Source organism: Notechis scutatus, chromosome 3 (assembly GCF_049901735.1).
Source record: "Notechis scutatus isolate UNSWTSFEM ecotype Mainland chromosome 3, rNotScu1.2, whole genome shotgun sequence".
In the NCBI taxonomy this organism is placed as follows: domain Eukaryota; kingdom Metazoa; phylum Chordata; class Lepidosauria; order Squamata; family Elapidae; genus Notechis; species Notechis scutatus.
In genome coordinates, this window is record NC_142011.1 from 210,990,082 (window position 1) to 211,010,598 (window position 20,517).

General features: G+C 44.9%; 1 protein-coding gene across 1 annotated transcript in view; it reads right to left on the reverse strand.

Annotated features, from left to right (window-relative positions):
- Positions 1 to 209: 209 nt before the first annotated feature.
- IQANK1 (IQ motif and ankyrin repeat containing 1) overlaps positions 210 to 20,517 on the reverse strand; it is a 31,372-nt gene continuing 11,064 nt past the window's right edge. Inside the window, exons 7-16 of the mRNA XM_087960103.1 lie at positions 7,418 to 7,543; positions 5,105 to 5,244; positions 3,876 to 3,930; positions 3,588 to 3,680; positions 3,036 to 3,144; positions 2,502 to 2,598; positions 2,258 to 2,392; positions 1,879 to 2,007; positions 538 to 711; positions 210 to 375 (exon numbers count right to left, since the gene is read on the reverse strand). Coding sequence (XP_087816229.1) covers positions 339 to 375; positions 538 to 711; positions 1,879 to 2,007; positions 2,258 to 2,392; positions 2,502 to 2,598; positions 3,036 to 3,144; positions 3,588 to 3,680; positions 3,876 to 3,930; positions 5,105 to 5,244; positions 7,418 to 7,543 — 1,095 coding nt within the window. The 3' untranslated portion in view covers positions 210 to 338. The remainder of the gene's footprint in view (positions 376 to 537; positions 712 to 1,878; positions 2,008 to 2,257; positions 2,393 to 2,501; positions 2,599 to 3,035; positions 3,145 to 3,587; positions 3,681 to 3,875; positions 3,931 to 5,104; positions 5,245 to 7,417; positions 7,544 to 20,517) is intronic.

Consider the following 20,517-nt stretch of genomic DNA (forward strand, 5'->3'; position numbering starts at 1 on the left):
GCCAGGATAGCTTTCTCTTTGGCCACCTCACTGGACCTGAGGGCAGGAGTTGCCCTTTGTGAAGGGGCCACTGTTGTATGACTTGGATAAGAACTGGGGGGAGCAGCAGGTGGGCAGAGGCCATCGCCCAGGCATGGGGTGGCACAGGGACCGTCCTGGGAGGGACAAACTCCAGAGGTTGGGGAGAAAGTCAGAGAGAGGCCACCTTGGGACTTCCCAAAGGAACAACTCTTTATTGAGGCTCACGGCCTCTGGGAGAGAGGGAGGGGGGTCTGCAAAGGGAACAGGAAGGCCCCCTGGGCTCCTCCCTCCCACTCAGCGCGTGGGGCTGGCAGGAGCTACTTGGGGGAGGGCCGTCTTCTGAAGCTCCGCTTTCTGAAAAAGAGTTGAGGGTAGTCAGGGGAAGCCTGGTCAGCTGCTGTTGCACCAGGGAGTGGGCACTGCCCACCCACCCGCCCGCCTGCCATGGGGTCACTGCAAGACAAGCACCCACCCCTTGGGGCGCTGTTGAGCCGGGCACTGCCGAGCTGTGCCTACCGCCTGGCCATTCCGGACAGGAGCACTTGGACCGGGAGGAAGGCCTGCAGCAGCTCTTCAGGGGGGTGATGGCGCTTGGTGACCACAAAGAGCCTGAACTTCTCCATCCGGGAAACTTGAAATTCCGTCTCTGCATATTCCGGCCCGTCCGTTGCCCTCAGTAAGGAGCGATACCTGCCCAAGACAGAGGAGGAGGAGGCGTTTGGCCTGGCCATTCTGGGCAGCGTGGGGGCCACCAGCTGAGAACAAGGTGATGCACGGGGAGGGAGGGAGGAGGGGTTGGCTTGCATCTTGCGGTGCCGTCTCAGGTGGCGAACGTCCTGGGCTGCGGGGGGTGAGGCAGGGCAGTTGAAAACAGCCTCTCCTCGAGGCCCTCTGTCTCCCCGAGGGTGACTGGTGGGGTGCAAGCCCTTCCTCCAATGGGGTAGCGATGGGTCAGCCTGCCACCCAAATCCTCCAAGATGGAGGGCACTGGGGCCAGGTGAAGTCCAAGGCCGGACACTAACCCTCCCACCCCTCCCCTAGGGAGTTTAGGGCTAAGGGTCCGGAAGTGCCTTGTGTGAGTCCAGCTTCCGGGGAGTGGGGGTGTCACAGCCCTAGAAAGCTGAGAGGGTTCCAAAGAAAGGAAAGCTCTGGGGAGAGCATGGAATTGATCCCCCAGGAGAAGAGCACCTCAATCCGAGCTGCATTCTGCGCTCTGCTCACAACAAAGCTTCCAATCAGGAAGACCCAGGGCTGCCTTCTTACAACGCTCTAAGCTTGGGGAGAGCGGACGGTTCAAATTTTCTGTTCCTTCGCATGGAATGCCAGCTCAGCCCTGCTGATTCCCCTGTGACATTCTTGTAAACCCACTAAGTGGTTTGACTCTTTGGTTAATCTGTCATCAAGAGACTCCTCTGCTATGGGCCATGTTGCATGAATGCAGCCACCACGGCATAGTGCATCTCTGGGCTTCTTAGGCCAAATGATTTTATGGGGATGGTTGGCTTCCTTTCTGAGTGCCAGGGACTCCCTTTTGGAAGTGGCCAGAATCACACGAGCCCATAGAAATTGCACCTCCGCTTGTCTCAGAAGAGCCATGGCCCCTAATGGCCACAGGAGGCCTCAGCCTGACATCCACTGAAGGTGACCCAGGAATGTTCGCAGCTGCTGCTGGGAGACCATCCATCTCATCCCAGAACCTCAAGATCCGTTTCCTGCGTCCCACGGCCAGCGATTCACCCACCTCTCTTTCCTTCAGATGACCTCCAACCGCTCCATTGGTGGGTTTTCGGGCACCCGAGAGGTCTCTGGCCCATCAGAAGTTAGTCTTGCTTGGTGACACATAAAGAAAGGGCTCACCATTCACTCTCCAGGATCTTCTTGCTCAACACCACCTGAGTGAGGCCCGTCTGCAGCCGTTCCAGCTGCTTTTTCACTGTGTCAAACATGTCCAGTTCCATCATGTCAAAGACCAGGGGCTTCCCATAGCTGGCGATGGGTGGAACAGAACCAGGCGGGGGGAGGAGAGGAGGAGAGAGAGAGAGAGAGAGAGTTGTCCCTCATGGACATAGCTAGCCATTGGCCAGAAGCCGCCCCCTCCCCACCGGTGCTCAACAGAACCCAGCTTCCCCTGCCCATCCGTGTCATTGTTTCTGGCACACGTGCTGCCCTGCTGCTTTCTGGATCAGTGCTCCATTAGAGGGAAGGGGCCTCCCCTCCCCTCATGGCAGAGCCCTACCGAAGAGACCCCAGCAAGGCCAGGCGAATGGCTTCCACGGCCATGTCGGCGGGATTGGCAGTGTTCAGGTAGTTGGTATCACGGTAGCGCAGGAAAATTGCTGCTTGCCCGGAGGGGTCAATGATCAGGGGCCACCTGGATGGAGGGAAGGAGAGAGCTGGGGGCCTGAGCCAGCCATCTCCCGTTGGAGGCCAGAAGGCTCTGCTTCCTAGGGAGGGCTGCCAGGGAGGCTCCCACCACTCACCGCCCGTCGGCCTGCATTTTCCCACCCACGTCCTTCATCAGCACATCGTCCAGCTCCTGCATGGAGCACTGGAGACCCGGAATCTCGGAGGGTGATCCTACCAAGGCAGAGCAGACCAGTGAGGGGCCAGCCAGCTGTTGCCTTCTCCAGTGCGAGGGAAGCCCAGCAGTGTAGCATTGCCCTCTTCCTTGGGGGCCTCTTCCCCAAGACCTGCCAGGGTTGCAGAAGCCGACTGGCACTTTTATGGTGGACACTTTTATGGTGTCCAGCCCCACCTGGCAGGATTCTGGATCCACTTCCTCAAAGAGGCATCTTCCTCCTCCCCCTTCCCCAACTCAGCCAGGGCAAGGAGGACCCCTGCTTTCTTCTTGGGGGCAAGGTGTTCAAGAAGGGTCCTGGCTCAAGAGAGGCAGGGAGCCCCTGTGAAGGACGGCTGCGAGGCTGAGGCAGCCTAGCCCAAGCCCTGGAGCCTCTCTGCAGGAGCTGGGGAGGATGACCTCGCCCCTTGCAGCCGCCATCAGCTGCCTCACTGACCCTCCTGCATTTGCTCTCGCAGCTTCAGGCGGGCCAGGGACAGCTTCTCCTCAGCCTCCTCCACAGCCATGCGCAGCTTCTCCACCAGCCCTTCTGCGTCGGCGATGGCCTGCCCCAGGAAAGGATGGGTGAGCCTGGCCCAAGAGAGCCTGACCCTTGCTGAGCAAAGGGGACCTCCCCACAGAGTGAAATGGGGTTAGCCCTCAGCCTCGCTCAGCTCTCCTGGCGCGTGATTTGACGTCCTGTCCACAGCTGGCACTTAATCGTTAGCCACTTGCAGCTGTCCCTAATTGCAGGCCTCTCCCCCAAGAGAGATATAGCCGTAGCAATCCCGTAGTTCTTCTGAATTCTTGAGGGGGCCTGCAGATGGCCCGGCTGGCACCTGGGTGCCTGCACCCCATCGCCCAGCTCCTTGACAAATACAGAGGGCTGCTCGGCCAGCCTACGTTGCTGGGAAAATCTTGCCGTGCCCTGGCGGAGAGCCACAGCCGGGCAATTGGCAGCACATGAGCATGGCCCTGGAGGGCACCTGGGAAGGGAAGTGGCGCTCACGTGCAGGGTCAGCTCTGCATTCCCCATCTGCTTCCGCTGGCACTTGTCGTGCTCGGTTATCCGTCGGTTGAACTCTGCGTAGGCCTGCTGCAGCTGCGAAAGGAGAGAGGCCGTGTGCCTGGGAAGGTACAAGTGAATGAAGCCATCCCACCGGGGTCACTGACAAGGCCACAGGGAGGCCAAAGCCCCAAGGCCAAGGACGCTATGCGGTGGGCTCTGCGCCCCACCCCCAGTTGGGATGGGTGGGCCAGAGAGACTCCCTGGGACGGAGGAGGCGTCGGGGCTCACCTCCCTGCTGCATCTCTCGTGCTCCTTGGCCAGCTGCTCCACAGCTTCGGCTGTCCTGTGGGGACCAAGAGGTGCCAGGGGCCCCTTCGAGCTGCTTTTGAGGAGGACACTTTGCCACCCCCTCCCGCCCCTCCGGGTCTTTCTGCTTTTCCAAAGGGCCAAGTCCTCAGAGTGGGACTTTGGGACCCCTCTTGCCCTGAAGAGCAAAGCCCTCCTGAAGCTCCAGGTTCCCTCAAGGCTTCTTTGAGTGACGCTGTCACAGCCACACCCACATTATAAGAAAGAGGGACTACACCGTCTTGTGCGTTTGCTTTGCTTCTGTGCCACTTGCTATGCTCAAACACTGCAGAACTTGTACACAATAAAAGCAGCACAATAGATAATCAAACACTGCATTAAAACAATATAGAAATAGATTTAAAAGAGGAGAGGGGTGGAGAGCCCAAACAAGAAAAAGAGGGGAAGGGAGGGGAAGCGACTCTTTGTCAATTTATCCTGAGCTGACGGTGTTTCTAAAGACCTCTCTGAATTGCAGCTGAGGGGTGGGGGAGCATGGGAGGAGGCCCCAGAAAAAAGCCGGCACTGGTCAGTCCTCCGTGACTAGCCAGGACTCCAAGGGCGACTCCAAGGGGGAAGCCATCCTGGGACCTGCCCAGCACAACTCTCACTACTAGCCAAGGGCAGCTGCATAGGCAGCTGTCTTGAGCAAGTAGCTGCTACATCCAGCACCAGCTGCACAGCGACAGCACCAACTCCAGGAGACGTGTGTGTGTGTGTGTGTGTGTGTGTGTGCTTCCCTTGAGGAACAGGTGACCAGGGACCCTCCCAAGTGGTGGGGCTTTCTTGCAACCCAGTTCCTGAGCCCAGGAAGCTCTTGTCCCTTACTGGCCCTCCATCACACCTTCAAAGCAGGAGCCGCACCCAGCTTCTCCCGAGTCGGATGTGCAGGCCAAGTACATCATCTGCTGAGTGGCCACCCCACCCCAGGGGTTTCCTCTAGCTGGCATGGCTGCCAAGCTTTGTGGGTAGATGCCGTGTTCCAAGGCCATCCCTTCCCGGGGAGCCACCTCACAGGAATGGCCCAGGAGAATGCTGTAGCTCAGGATCCTTCTGCACAGGATCCTTCTTCACAGACCTGCACCATGAGGTCATCCCGAAGAGCCCCCAGATGCTGGTCCCTCACAAGTGCTGCAGCGGGCGGTGGGGAGGCAGGGGTGGAAGGCACTCACTGGCGCACTTCGGCTTCCTGGTGCCTCTGCTTCTGCTGGGCTCTCCGCTGCTGCTCAGCCTCCATCTTTTGGAGCATGGTGTCTGTCAGAGTGACATCCCAGGCGCTCAGGATAGCCACCACGCTGTCCAGAGAAGCAACCTTGAGAGGAACAGCAGAAGGTCACATCCTGAGACGCTCACAAGCAAGGCTAGTATTCTTGACCACTAAGGAGGCACAGAGGAGGTTGGCAAGGTTGCTCGTGAAGACGCAGCCCTGCACCTTCTCATCCTTCACACCTGGGGAAGGGTGGTTTAGACAACAGATGCTGGGGGAAGGTGTGATTGTCAGAACCACCCGTTAGCTCTGATGCAGACCTCCCCGGCTTTTGTGAATACTGCCTAGTGCATCTTGGATCTTGTTTCTTAGCTCAGGACGTTGCACTTCATTTGTGGCCTTTGGACTTGGCTCTCTGACTTCGGACTCTTGGACCTTGCTTTGGTTTTTAGAACCTTGGACTTGTGTTGTCGACTCGATTCCTTAGGTAGTGTGTCTTCCCTCTTCGCCTCAGCTGGGAACCAAGGGATTTGGACTGAGGGTAAACAGAGGTCAGAGGTTCGCCGGCATCATTGGTGGGATGTTTGGAACTGTGTTAAGTGTGTAATAAAAGTGTGTGTCTACTTAACCTCTCTGCCTTGCCAACGTGACTTGGGCCAGAACACAAAGTGAGTCCAGCAAATGTAAGCGCATGGGAGGGTGAGACAGTGTGACACTGGGCTCCAGACACGCGATGCAGGTGGCATGGGTGCAGTTAAACTGGTAGACTAGTCCACAACATTTGGCAAATGTTTAAATTGACCAAGGGCCTGGTGGGTGGCTGTTGACGACCTCAACCCACATATCAAAATTGCACTTTGTAATGTAAAAGGAGTGAATGGCAAAGAGCATGAATCAACAAAGGAAATGGAATGAAGGAAGAACAGCCACTTGAAATGAAGAGATAAGGGAAAGACCGATAAATCTGAATGAAGGTGACCAGGTCACTGGAATGCAGCTAATGCAGGGTTAAGAACAGAGCTCAATGTCTGCCCAAAGCTGTGAACTGGCAATGGGTACAAACGTGGGAAGGGAGACACTGCCTGAGACAGCAGCCCTGGAGGAACCAAGGAGGAGCTGGGGAAGGGGAAGACATGCAATACTTTCAATAAAATTATTCTGTTAGGCAAATTAGTCTGCTGCCTAACATGAGCAGTTGAGTGGGGGAACAAGCAAGGCGGGAATAGAGAAACGAGTGCTGAAAATGAGGCAGAAATGAGCAAGCGGCCCCCGATGGACAGGTAGTCCTCAGGTTACGATGGCAATTGGGACCGTGAATTGTGCTACCAAGTGATGTGATCATGAAGTGTGACATCACGCAACCGCCTCACCTAGCGATGGCAATTCAGGCAGCTGTGGCTGTTGTTAAGTGATGGCAGCTTCCAGCTTCCCATCGGCTTCCTGGGAGCCGGAGGGAAACCTTGGCCATCGCGATTCTGAGGCTGCGGGGAGGCTGCCATGGCCAGAGAGCTGCTGCCATGGCCAGAAATCTCCCTTTGTACCTTTAAAGAGTTGCAACCTGAGGACTACCTGTACAAAATCCCCTCCTCAGAGAGGCTCAGCTGGTGGCTGGCATCATTTTGGCACCTTCCTATTCCAGAGCAAACATGACATCTGCTTACTTGGTAGAAGGTGTACTGAAGGCAGGGAATTTGAGGATGTGTAAATGCTGGTGGTGGATGGCGGGTCGAGAGCTTTTGCCCACCATGCTACAGGTGCGTTAGGAGGAGAAACACAAAGACGCTGAGAAGTGGGCACTGCTATTCATCCACCAACCACCACCATTGTGGTGCTTCCTCACTGGGGCCCCAGGGCAACTGGTAACTCAGGGCCCCAGGGCAACTCAGGCTCCTTGGAGGGTCAGGAGTGTGGGGCCAGATCTCAACCTGGGGAGGGGGGAGCTAGATGTTCCCAAGGAACAGGGCCATGGAAGAGAAGGCGCTTCTGCTGCAGCCCACCAGCCAGGATCCACAGCATGCCTCCTCCTCCTCTGCCGGCACGGGTGGAGCGGGCCCATCCCATCGGGGTGACCTGGACCCATGCCAAGCAGGGCTTTAAAAGTGATCACCAACACTTGTCCATTACTCTGGCTTACAACTTTTTACGCTTGGCATAACGCTACTTACCTGGCAAGAAACAGCTAATGGGGCCTTTTCATGCAAGGCAGCTTCACTCCCAAGACCACAGCTGGTGCGGGGGAGGAGGAGGCGTTCTGTGAGGGCAACAAGACCAGGCATACCTGCTCCGGTGTGTTGCCATCATCGGCATAGAGTCGAGGGTCAGCCCCATGCTGGAGAAGCAGCTCCACCGCTGCCAAGTGTCCCCCGAAGGCTGCTCGGTACAAAGGAGTCCGATTAAAGGCACCCTAGAAAAAAGAAAGAAGGATAGAGGATAAAGAAGAACGGAAGGAAGGAAGGAAGGAAGGAAGGAAGGAAGGAAGGAAGGAAGGAAGGAAGGAAGGAAGGAAGGAAGGAAGGAAGGAAGAAAAAAGAAAGAAAGAAAGAAAGAAAGAAAGAAAGAAAGAAAGAAAGAAAGAAAGAAAGAAAGAAAGAAAGAAAGAAAGAAAGAAAGAAAGAAAGAAAGAAAGAAAGAAAGAAAGAAAGAGGGAGGGAGGGAGGGAGGGAGGGAGGGAGGGAGGGAGGGAGGGAGGAAGGAAGGAAGGAAGGAAGGAAAGAAGGAAAGAAGGAAGGAAGGGTTGTTGCCAGTCACATCACTTGTTGGGCGAGATGTAATACCAAAGGGGGCATCCTGAGGCTATCTGGGAGCCAAGTCAGAAGGATTTAAAGCCATCCTCTTAAGCTTCACTGTGAGAACCTCTGACAAAATTTGTGCCGTGGAGCTGAAGCCCTTGCACTAGGTGGGCTCCAGAGCCTCCCCCCCAGGGCAACCTCTGAATGATCATCAAAGGGGACCCATGTAAAGCAAATCCACGCCACCATGTGATGCCTCTCTTTTGCGGAGGCTTCTCTCGCAGCTCCCAAGCGTGAGGTAAGTCCGCAATGTCATCTCTAGCTATCATCGGCATGCTGATGATCCCTCACCCCAAACTGACCCATAACTTCTCCCTGTGATTTACATTCCTGCTAAAGGGGTGAAGGAGCCACATCCTGTGCAGCCCACAAAAAACGAGCCAACCGCTCAACTGTTCCTTCTCCAGCCCCAACCCAGGAAGGAACGGGGCCAGTCCTGAGAGATGCACCACCAGAAGGCTCTTCCAATGCCACGGGGCAGCCTTCCACGCTGAGAGGGCTCCTCTCATATACAGGTGCAGCAGCCAGTGTGGTTTCAACATGCCCACCCAAGAGGGAGGGAGGGAATGTGATGACCCAGAGTATATCAAAAATAGAACAAAAGCCGGCGGTTTCCAGTGATGTCGCGTCATGGCGGTGCAGAACTTTGCTCTGCTCTCCTGCATCAGTTTTTTTACCTTTGGATAGTGGTTCGGGGTGTGGTCAGATCCCGGAGGGATCACCAAAGTGAGGAGGAACTCTTGCAGTCTAATCGGGAGTTGCAATCCCGAAGCGGCGAAGAAGAGAGCCCGAAGTCCAAGGCGAAAGAAGCCAGCCCATTGCGGGCAGACCCAAGGACGCGACGAGTCATCAAAGAAGGAAGCAGCGAGGAGATAGTGAATTGAGATTTGGCAAGCTACCGGTATTAGAAACGTTTTGTGGATTATAACTGGAGTGCTGCTTGAATAAGAACTGCTTATATCATTGAAATTCAGAGTGAAAGGGGTGGAGGTGAAAAGTGGCAGCAGCGATCTAGCTTCCCACCCCCAATGCTGGGAAACAGTGGAAATACGATTTTAAAAAGAAAACTGAGAAGGAGAGGCAAGTGAACATTGCTGGCAAGAGCCTTCTGTTATTAACTGTTTTAAGCGAGACCACTGAATTTACTCCGTCTGAGAATGGGATCTGGACAGAACTTTAAGTAAGCCTTGAAGAGTGATGGTGCAAACTCTGGAGGTGGCCATTGAGAGTGGCGACTGGAAGCGACTAATAGAACTGAGAAGGGAACGGAACTGATACAAAATAAGTCAGATAAATGTTTATTATATTTATTGTTCCTACAATTGTATCTAATATTTGAATAGATTTATTTATTGATTACTAGAATATTAAGGTAATAGTAAGATATTAAGAGACCTTATACCCCTCTCCCTCCTGAAGTTTCTATTCTTCCTTTGAATTTATTGGATTTGGATAGCTTTATTTTATATATATTTATCTTATATACTTAAATAATAAGAAATTAATATTGATTGATTATTTTATATAGAAATTGGCTTGGAGAGTGATAATTAATTTCTCTAATTTGTATTTCCCCCTCTTTTCCTTTTTCTTTTTATATATATATATCTGATCTATTGTAGATTAATGAATTTAATATATTGTTTAGTATAATGACAATTTAAACACTTGCTCCTTCTTTCTCTTTCTTTTCCCCTCTCTTTGCTTGGTATTGTGGTCTACTAAGACTTAAGAACTGTTATTTTGAACTCTGAATTTTATACACTGTTTAGAAGAGCAATAGATGAAATACTATAACAAATTAAAACACTCATACTTGGCTATAATACTGTGGGACATTTGCTTATTTGATTAACTTGATTAACTACCAGATAATTTGAGACCTGATATTAGACTATATTTATTAAGATTTATTAATACCTTAACCTATTGCTAATAGAGAAGCTAGACTAATATTGATTGATTTGCCTCTGAGAGATTGAGTATATCGTGGATTAACTGACAATAATTTTTAAAGCTAGTGGAGACAGGAAATTAATCTAATCAATTAAATAACAATAAAAATCTGTAATTAATTAATGGGAAAATTAAAAATCTTAAATCATTGATAGTTGATGGTAATTGGTAATACGATTTGGGATAATATAACTAAAATAGTAGATGAACAATACAAAATTATTAAAGATATGACTAGCAGCACTACCACCATCACAAAAACTGGGAGAAAATCTGTACCAACAGTAGCACTACCTAGTCCTACACCAACGACCCAACGAACGATTGAAGGGATGTTGGCCCCGGAGAAACCAAATACCTCAACTGGCACCCAATCGGTTCAAGCTACTTTGCTGGCAATTCAAGGAATGATGTTAGCATTACAGGAGCCGATGTCACAAAACCACGCTGAAAGTAGAGCTGATAGGGAAACAATGAAAACAGAATTGAAAAATGAAATAGGGGAAATAAAAGTTGAAATTAGGAACCTGGATTAAAAAAATAGGCCAGATTCAGGAATCCATTAGGATAAATAAAGAAAAAATCAGAATAATTGAAGAACAAGCCAATCAAATGGAGAAGAAATTATAATATATTGATCAAAAAATTACTGACCAGAACAAAGAGACAGAAGAGACCTTAATCCATCTTGAGATGGGCAGAGCCTCCTACTACATTAGATTACAAAATGTGGAGGAAGATAAAGAAGAAAACTTAGCACTGGTAATGGCCGAAATGCTAGCGGAACTCCTACAAAGAGATAAAAACGAGATAGTAAATGAATTGGATGATGTGTATAGAGTTCACACAAGCTATGCAAGGCAGCACAGACTCCCTCGGGAAGTCCATATCAGGTTCGCTAGGAGGCGAGTTAAGGACATAATTTACAGAATTTCAAGAGAAGAAACAATAAAGTATAAAGGTAGAGAAGTAATTGTGCTGAAACAAGTGCCAAGAAGAGTCCAGGAGCAGAGGAAAGAGTACCGATTCCTCACTATTAATAAAAAAAACATCTTGTATTTTGGCAACATGGAAAGAGAAGACAGTGAAAATAGACAGTTTAACCAAGGCACAAGATTTTTCGGACAAATAGGTGGATCAGAAGAGGAATTTAGTAGTAGAGACGAGCCCGAGGCTTCAAGCCAAGAAGAATCACAACCTATAACTAGAGGGAGGAAGAGAGAGAAAGAGAAGGAAAGAAGGGAAGAAATAGCCGCCCGAGAAGAGATAGGAGTGAGAACTAGGAGTCAAACAACGTCTAGAATTAACGAGGAATGAAAGCTAGACTAAGGGTAAATGGAAAGAGGATTGAAACTGATATCTATGAACATTAATGGACTAAATGACCCATCTAAGAGGAAGATAATATTTTTTAAATTAGAGAAACAGAGAGTTGATATAATTGGTCTCCAAGAGGTTCATATTAAAACGCAGGATCAGAGATACTTACAAAATAAAAATTTGGGGAAAATGTATACAACATTAGCAGAAGAAAAAAAAGAGGAGTTGTATTATATATTAAAGAGGAAATAACTTCAAAATTGATCTATAACGATACAATGGGGAGAATATTAATGGTAGAGGTGGCCATTCAAAATAAAAACATTCTATTGGTAGGGATATATGCCCCCAATAAAAATCAGAATAAATTCTATAAAATCCTATATGAGAAATTGATAGAAATTGACAACCCAAAAATTTGTATATTTGGATACTATAATGCAATTACAAATAACAATCAAGACTATGCATGTGAACAAAAATATTTAAAAAACGGAATATATTGTCCAAGTGCTTTTTTGAGATGGCCGAAGAATTAGAACTAGTGGATGCTTGGAGGAAGCTGAACCCAGGGGTGACTCAGTTCACTTTCTACTCCAATCCGCATAAATCATGGTCTAGACTAGATATGGCATGAGTAAACAGGAGATTCAGGACATAAAGATTTTAACTAACACCTGGGCAGATCACAACCCGTTGCAGATAATCTGGAAAGATCCAACCCACAAGAAAAGTAGATGGACACTTAACTCGCAACTATTGAAAGAAAAAAACTACATCCAAAAAATCAGGGAAGAATTAATTGGTTTCTTTAAATTTAATAAAAAACAGGATACCTCATTGTAGAATATCTATAGCATACATAGCAAATAGAAATAAAAAAGATGGGAAAAACGAAATACCCTAACAAAAAAAAATAAAAGATTTGGAAAATAGACAAATGGAAACTCCAAGAGATGGACAAATTAAAAATGAGCTGGCACTAAGCATGAAATGAACATTTTAGATCAGGAAGAACTAACCAAGAAGCTACAGTATATAAAACAAAATTATTCTGAACATGCAAATAAACCTGGTAGATGGTTAGCATACAAACTGAAAAAAGAAAACCAAAAAAGAACAATATACCAATTAGTGGACAAAAATGGAGTAATAGAGACTGATTTGGAAAAAAAGAAGGTAATTGTAAGAGAGTACTTTGAGAACTTATATAAGCAAGATACAGTTGATCTAAACAAAATAGAAGAATATTTGAAAGAAGGAATTTTACATCCGCTACCAGAGGACAAAAAGGAGATACTTAATAAAGAAATAACTTTAAGTGAATTAAAAGAAGCGATTAAAAAACAAAAAAGCAACAAAACCCCAGGCCCAGATGGCTTCCCAAGTGAGTTTATTTATTTATTTATTTGATTTATTTGATTTGCCAATTGTTTACAAGATAATAAGTATAAATGTATACATAGTTGTGAATACATGAAATGGTTACATATAAGAAAAATAAAAGAATAAGAGAAACAATAGGGCAGGGACGGTAGGCACGTTGGTGCGCTTATGCACGCCCCTACAGACCTCTTAGGAAAGGGGTGAGGTCAATAGTAGACAGTCTAAGGTTAAAGTTTTTGGGGTTTGGGAAGAAACTACAGAGTCGGGTAGAGTATTCCAGACATTGACCACTCTATTGCTGAAGTCGTATTTCCTGCAATCAAGTTTGGTGCGGTTTACTTTGAGTTTGTATCTATTGTGTGCTCTTGTGTTGTTATGGTTGAAGCTGAAGTATTCATTGACAGGTAGGACATTGCAATGTATGATTTTGTATACCATGCTTAAGTCAGACCGAAGACGGCGTAATTCAAGGTTTTCTAGTTCTAGAATTTCAAGTCTGGTGGCATAAGGTATTCTACAGCGAGTAGAGGAGTGGAGAACTCTTCTTGTGAAATATTTCTGGACTTTCTCAATTGTGCTAATATCAGATACGTAGTGTGGGTTCCAGACTGATGAACTGTATTCGAGTATTGGTCTAGCAAATGTAAATATAAAGAGATAGGAGAGGTACTAGAAAATGTGTTGCTAGAGATGTGCAGTGAGGTATTACTGGAAGCTAAAATTCCAGAATCATGGAAGGAAGCTTATATTACATTAATTCCTAAAGAGGGTGGATATGCCAATCAAATAAAGAATTATAGACCAATATCTCTTCTAAATTCAGACTATAAAATTTTCATGACTGTAATGGCAGAAAGATTAAAGAAAGTGCTCAATGACAAAATTCAGCCTGACCAAAACGGATTCTTTTCCATGAGACAGATTAGATATAATACGAGAACGATAATAGATGTATTAGAATTTTATGAACTGCACCCAGGAAACCAAGTGGCTCTTGTCTTCCTGGATGCGCAAAAGTCCTTTGATAATCTTAATTGGGATTTCATGAAATACCAGATTAATCTGATGAAATTTGGTGGTAATTTTGCAAAAATGTTAAATTCAATTTATGCCACACAAGAGAGCAAATGCACTGATAAATGGAGAAGCTACCAAACCATTTGAGATAAAGAAGGGTGTCAGGCAAGGATGCCCGCTGTCACCTCTCCTTTTTATAACAATTCTAGAAACATTATTGGACAGAAATAGATCAAACAAAGAAATTAAGGGACCAAAAATTAAAAGTCAAGAGTACAAATTACAAGCATTTGCGGATGACATGGACCTTGTCATAGAAGAACCAATAGATTTGGGACCAGTATTATTAAATGAAATAGATAAATTTGGCAAATTGGCAGGATTAAAAATTAACAAGGAAAAGACTAAAATGCTAGTTAAAAACTTAACAAACAGTAAACAAAAAGAATTAGAGGAAATGATGGGATTACAAATTGTGAATAAGATCAAATATTTAGACATTTGGCTAAGACCTAGAGCATCAACCCTGAGGGAAGACAACTATATCAAATTATTACAACAAATTGGAAAGGATCTGGAAAATTGGAGTAAAATGCAAATCTCATTATTAGGTAGCAACGATCAAGATGAATGTACTACCCAAAATTGTGTATTTATTTCAAACAATTCCTATATTATTGGATAAAAAATTCTTTAAAGACTTGGATAAAATTGTTACAAAATTCATTTGGGCAGGGAAAAAAATGAGAATAAAAAAAATCTATCTACAAGATAATAAAAGCAGAGGTGGCTTTGGACTTCCTGCCTGCGAGACCTATTACGAAGCGACGGCACTAGTGTGGATAAAGGACTGGATTAAATTGGGAAATAAAAGAATCTTAACACTTGAGGGCCATGACTTACAAATAGGGTGGCACGCATTTTTGTGGAACCCAAACAATAAAAGCCATTCCTATTTCTCCAGACACACTATACGTAAATCTCTGATTAAAATTTGGACAGATATTAGAAGGAACCACTACATTAAAATTCTGAGGTGGCTTTCAACAATGGAGGCGATGTTGCATCCCAACACGATGGATATTAGCAAAAAGCTCAAATGCCACCAAATTCTAGACAATGAGGGAAAGCTTAAATCAATTCAGAAGTTAGAAACCCGAGAAATAATTATTGACAATTGGTCCTACTTTCAAATAAAAATGAGATATAATAGGGATGTAAAAGATTATGGATTTGAAATAAAAGACACTCAATTAGATAAAATACTCCTGGGCCCTGAGAAAAATATGATATCCAAATTATATAATTACCTACTAGAATACAAATTGGCTGAGGAAATTTTGAAAGGACCAATGCTAGCTTGGGGGAAAAAACTTTGGTTATAATATAGATCTGGACGACTGGGAGGAAATCTGGCAAAGGAATCTTACATTAACAAAATCAACACCATACAAGGAAAATCTATATAAAATGATATATAGATGGCATCTGGCACCCTCTAGATTAGCTAAAATATATCCAACAGCAAACCCAAGCTGTTGGAAATGTAAAGAGAAATTTGGTACCTATTTCCACCCTTGGTGGACATGCCCTGAGATTAAAAAATATTGGACAAGGATAAGAACATGGATAGAAGAAATGATTGAATGCGGACAGGAGTGGAAACTGGAACTGTTCCTCCTGGGATGATTAAAGGGGACTATTCTCCCAAAGTGAGATACCTGATCATCCACTTGCTAACAGCGGCGCGAATTACTTTGGTGCAATATTGGAAAAAGCCCAACGTACCACCGATTCACATTATTATTCAAAAAATTTATGAATGTGCCAAAATGGAGAGGGTCACGCTCAAATTAAATGAGAAGGATGATTCAGAGTACTACCTGGTCTGGGATAAATGGTACAATTGGATAGAACGCAAGAAAAAGAATGTACAGAATAAATGAACCCAAGAAACATATTATATATAGTTGTATATACTGAATATATAAAATAATGGTTTCAAGCTTCTCCTCTAATACATAAACATTATGAAGGCTCTAAAGATTAAATAATACAGTTATAATCCAATAGCAATAGTAGAGTAACGTGTTACTTATTTATTAATATGTTATCTATAAAAGACAAGGAATACTTGCCAATTATTATTTATTATTGTTTATTATGAACTATCAAACCTATTATCAAATGTAATAGAAAGAAATATGTTTACTGTCCTATTAGTATGTTTACTATTTTTTATTTTTGTATACTCGTAGGTTTATATCTTTTTAATCCACTGCAAATAAAGTTTGTTTTAAAACTCAAAAAAATATATATAACAAAAAACAAAACGTAAATAAAAGTCCTTTAATGCCTTCAACTTGGCTTCACTGTTTAATTGTTCACAGTTGAAGAGTAAATTATTTTCAAAATAACATTCCAAACGAAAGAAATACAGTTCAAATTCAAAGAGCAGATAACGAAGCAAAAACCAAAAACAAACCGCACTGAAGAAAGTTCCACGACAGACCAGGATAATTAATTACAAACTTCAAGAAGATAACCAGGTAAAATCCTTTGGAAGAATGCCAACCAAGATAAACTCATCCAGGAATAGATTAGATTAGATTAGATTAGATTAGATTAGATTAGATTAGATTAGATTAGATTAGATTCAACTTTATTGTCATTGCCATGGATACAGGCAACGAAATGCAGTTGGCATCCAACCAGAAGTGCAAAACAACAGTTAAGTATAAATATATGTATGCAAATATGCAAGGCATCTATGAATATGTCAATGGAAAACACAACAAAATGTATGTACACGAGCACACAAAGATAAGTGTGACTGCACATATATGAACATATACAACTGTACAAAATTTTTATGGACACATTGAATATAAGTACAAATGCACAGAGAATTATACAAAATACATCATATATTATCAAGGGAAGCATCAGCATATGTGTGGGGACAAACGAACTGAGGAATTTAATAAGGAAACTGCTGTATGGTAGAAGCTGTTCCTTAGCCTGCTGGTCTTAGACTGCAGGCACCTGGACCTCCTTCCATGTGGAAGATGAGTAAACAGTTTGTGGGCTGGACGGAAGGGGTCCTTAATGATGCTGTGGGCTTTACGCAGACATCGTTTCCTCTGAATGTCCACAATGGCAGGAAGTGGAAACCCTTATGTGTTGGGTGGTTTTCACCACCCTCTGTAATGCCTTTTTTTCTTTTATAGTGCACTTTCTATACCAAACTGAGATACAGCTAGTTAAGATGCTCTCAACTGTGCAGCGGTAGAAATTAGTCAGAATATTTGAGGAGAGATGATTCTTCCTCAGTAATCTCAGGAAGAAGAGGCGCTGGTGAGCTTTCTTAATCAGACTACTGGTGTTAATCTGCCAGGACAAGTCCTCAGAGAGGTGGATCCCCAGGAACTTGAAGCTGGTGACACGTTCTACCATTCTCCTGTTGATGTATATAGGAGAGCGTGTGTGACCATTCTTTTTCCTGAAGTCCACAATGAGCTCTTTGGTCATGTTAGTATTAAGTAATAATTTATTGTCAGCGCACCACATAGCTAGGCACTGCACCTCCTTTCTGTATTCTGAATCGTCATCGTTGATGAGTCCAATCATCGTAGTATCGTCTGTGAACTTGATAATGGTGTTAGAGCCATACACAGGCCTGCAGTCATAGGTGAAGAGAGAGAACAGGAAGGGGCTCAGCACACAGCCTTGGGGTACACCAGTACTCAGTGTGATAGTAGATGAAGTGGAGTTATTCAACTTGACAGTTGTGGTCTGTTTGTCAAAAAGTCCAGTATCCAATTACAAAGAGTAGTGTTAATACCAAGGTCACCAAGTTTAGTGATCAACCTGGAGGGAATGACTGTATTAAATGCTGAACTAAAGTCAACAAACAGCATTCTAGCATAGGTATTCTTATTGTCCAGGTGTGTTAAAGTGGTGTGTAATGCTATGGAAACAGCATCCTCGGTACTCCTGTTCTTGCTGTAGGCAAATTGGTAAGGGTCCAGTGTAGTTGGGAGGCAATTTTCGAGATGTGCCAGGACTAGCCGCTCAAAGCATTTCATGATTGTAGGTGTAAGTGCTATAGGGCGGTAGTTGTTCAGACACTCTGATTTGGAGTGTTTAGGCACCGGCACGATGGAAGTCGTCTTCAAGCAAGTTGGTACAGTTGCTTGGGAATGAGACAGATTGAAAATGTCAGTCAAATGCCAGTCAAATGTCAAACCACAGACAACTGTTCAGCACAAGCCCTAAATACATGTCCTGAAATGCCATTGGGGCCCGCAGCTTTACGTGTGTTGATCCAGCTCAGAACAGCACAGACTTCAGTGGTATAGAGTGTGAGGGGCTGTAAGTTTACAGAGGGTCTGATCTTGGTGATTATCTCCTGGTTGTCTCGTTCAAAGCGAGCATAAAAATCATTTAGCTCATCAAGAAATGATACATTAGCAAATGAGGGAGTAAAATGGGCAGGCTTGTAGTCGGTAATATTCTGGATGCCCTGCCACATGCGTCGAGGATTGGAGTTAGCAAAGTGATACTTGTTAGGAATATAAGTCACCTAGGTATTTGGGTTAAATATATAAACCAGGATAAACATTTTAAAACTGTATCTTTAAGAAAATGCAAAACTGTAATTAGGTGTGGTTTCTCAAACGGCCATAAGATGGAGCCAGAAACCTGGGTTGTTTAGCCTTAGTCTCAGAAGAGAGTGTGAGTAAGTCTCTGTTTCCTTCTGTTGGAAAGTATTGCCATTTTTCCTAATTGACTGATATTTTCTGGGTTTAATGTAAGTCTGTTACTGAACTGTTTTTTGACACTGGACTTTGTTATTGAATTTTCCCTGGATTGAAAAAACTGACTGATTTACCTGTGAATGACTTTGGATTGCTTGTTTGGACTTTGCTTAACGTTTCTGGAAGTAAAAACCTACATTTACTGTACAGTGTATCTGTGTGCTGTATGTGTATTATTCAAACACTACTCTCAAATACGTCTCCCTGTATGCGCTCATTCTCCTAACGGGGAATTACCTCAACACTGGTTATGGGCCCAGGCCATACCAGGCTCAGATAACTGAGAGTTAGTGTGAATGCACAGTACTGTATACAGACAGCTGTTTACTGTTTAATTGTGGTTTACTATCCTGATAAAGATGGCACAAGACACTTCAACAAGTCTATCACTGATAACCCGGTTGGATGGAACAAACTATATTTCCTGGTCTATGAAGTGCAGTCTACTTCTGCGTAGAGAAGGGTTATGGGCTGCAGTTCAAGATCCACCAGATGTAAATGCTTGGGATCCAGAAAATGAGGACGATGCCAAAAAGTTAGCTGACTTTAAACGGAACAACGAACGAGCTCTTTGTATAATTGGACTAACACTGAGTGACCAGCAGCTAGTCCATATTCCTGGAGAAAAGTCTGCTGCTAGGTGTTGGGAGAATTTGAAGCGGATTTATGTTCGTGACAGTGTAGGTGCACACATACATCTTACACGTAAACTGTTTAGAGCACATCTTCTGAAAGGTGGAGATATGTTAGCTCATTTAAACTTCATGAAAAGAACTTTTCCAAGAGCTACATGAAAAAGAACTGATATTTTCAGAGCTGCATCAAGTTTACATCATTCTTTCCTCATTGGATGAAAGTTATGATGATTATGTATCTTCATTGGAAGTACTGACCAGAGATAAACTGACATTGACTGACATAACTGGAAGATTGTTAGAAGAAGTAAGAAGACGGCTGGATAGGGACCAACTGAGGAAGGACCACAAGATAATTTATCTTCAACTGCCTATAATGTTAGGAAATGCTTTGCAAATTGGTTCTTTCCAGTTAGGAGTTGTAATTTGAGACACAGCCTTTCTTTTGCTGAAGAGAATGTATCTTTGTCAGTTGTAAATTGGCTGGAGAGGGTCTGTTTTATGGCTTCGTCTCCATGCCAGATGAGCATAGCAGAGTCAGCTTTAGTTTCCGTTTAAAAGATACAAGCAAGATTGCTCAAGCTTTTGAGAACTGGGAAATTTCTAACTCTCTTTATTATGCAAATAGAGTCTCTAAGATAGCAGGAAGGCAAATTGAGCAGAGAGGAGGGGTGGGTGGGTGGGTAGAAAGGTCTTTTCCTTTGTAGCATGTGGGAAACTCCAGCCCCTCCCAACATCCACAGCATGTAAAGAGTTCCAATGCTCACAGAGAGAGAAATGACAAGACGTGCAGGTTCAGATCAACATTGCACATTCACTCCTGGCTTCAATACCACGTTGCTTTATCACAAATCCAAAATTAAAAAAATTATTTTGATGGGTTAGAAATCACTTTTTACTTTTCTGTCCTGTCTCATGAGGTGGATTTGTGGCTATGCAGATGCAGATAGATAATTCCACAAAACATCCATAACAAAGTACATTTATTGGTACATCAGGTATCTTCATAACTCGCATTTGTGATGAAGCTCTTCTACAATGATCAATCCTTTGTATATCAGCATTGCAGGTAAAAAATGGTTATTTTCCTAACCCATCACGTAGCGATAGAAAGGAAGGTGTTATCCGTCCATGAGTGCAGGCGAGAATGGAGGGAAACCTCCCTCAACCCCTGGAGGGTCAATTTAGTGATCAATCAGGATTACAGATGTAGCCACGTGATGTGAACTACATTTCCCAGGATACCTTTAACTACATTTACCATGATGCATTCCCTTAAGGGGACAGCTCACAATTCCTAAGTAACTATCCAACTCCCATAGACTGGCTGGGACAGCACACCATTGTTTAAAGGCAAATCCTCTGTCTGCTGTGTTTTGCTCCTGGGTTGTCTCACAATAGTAGTTATGCTCCAAACACTCTGACACTATTGTATCACTGTTTGTGTATTTGTGC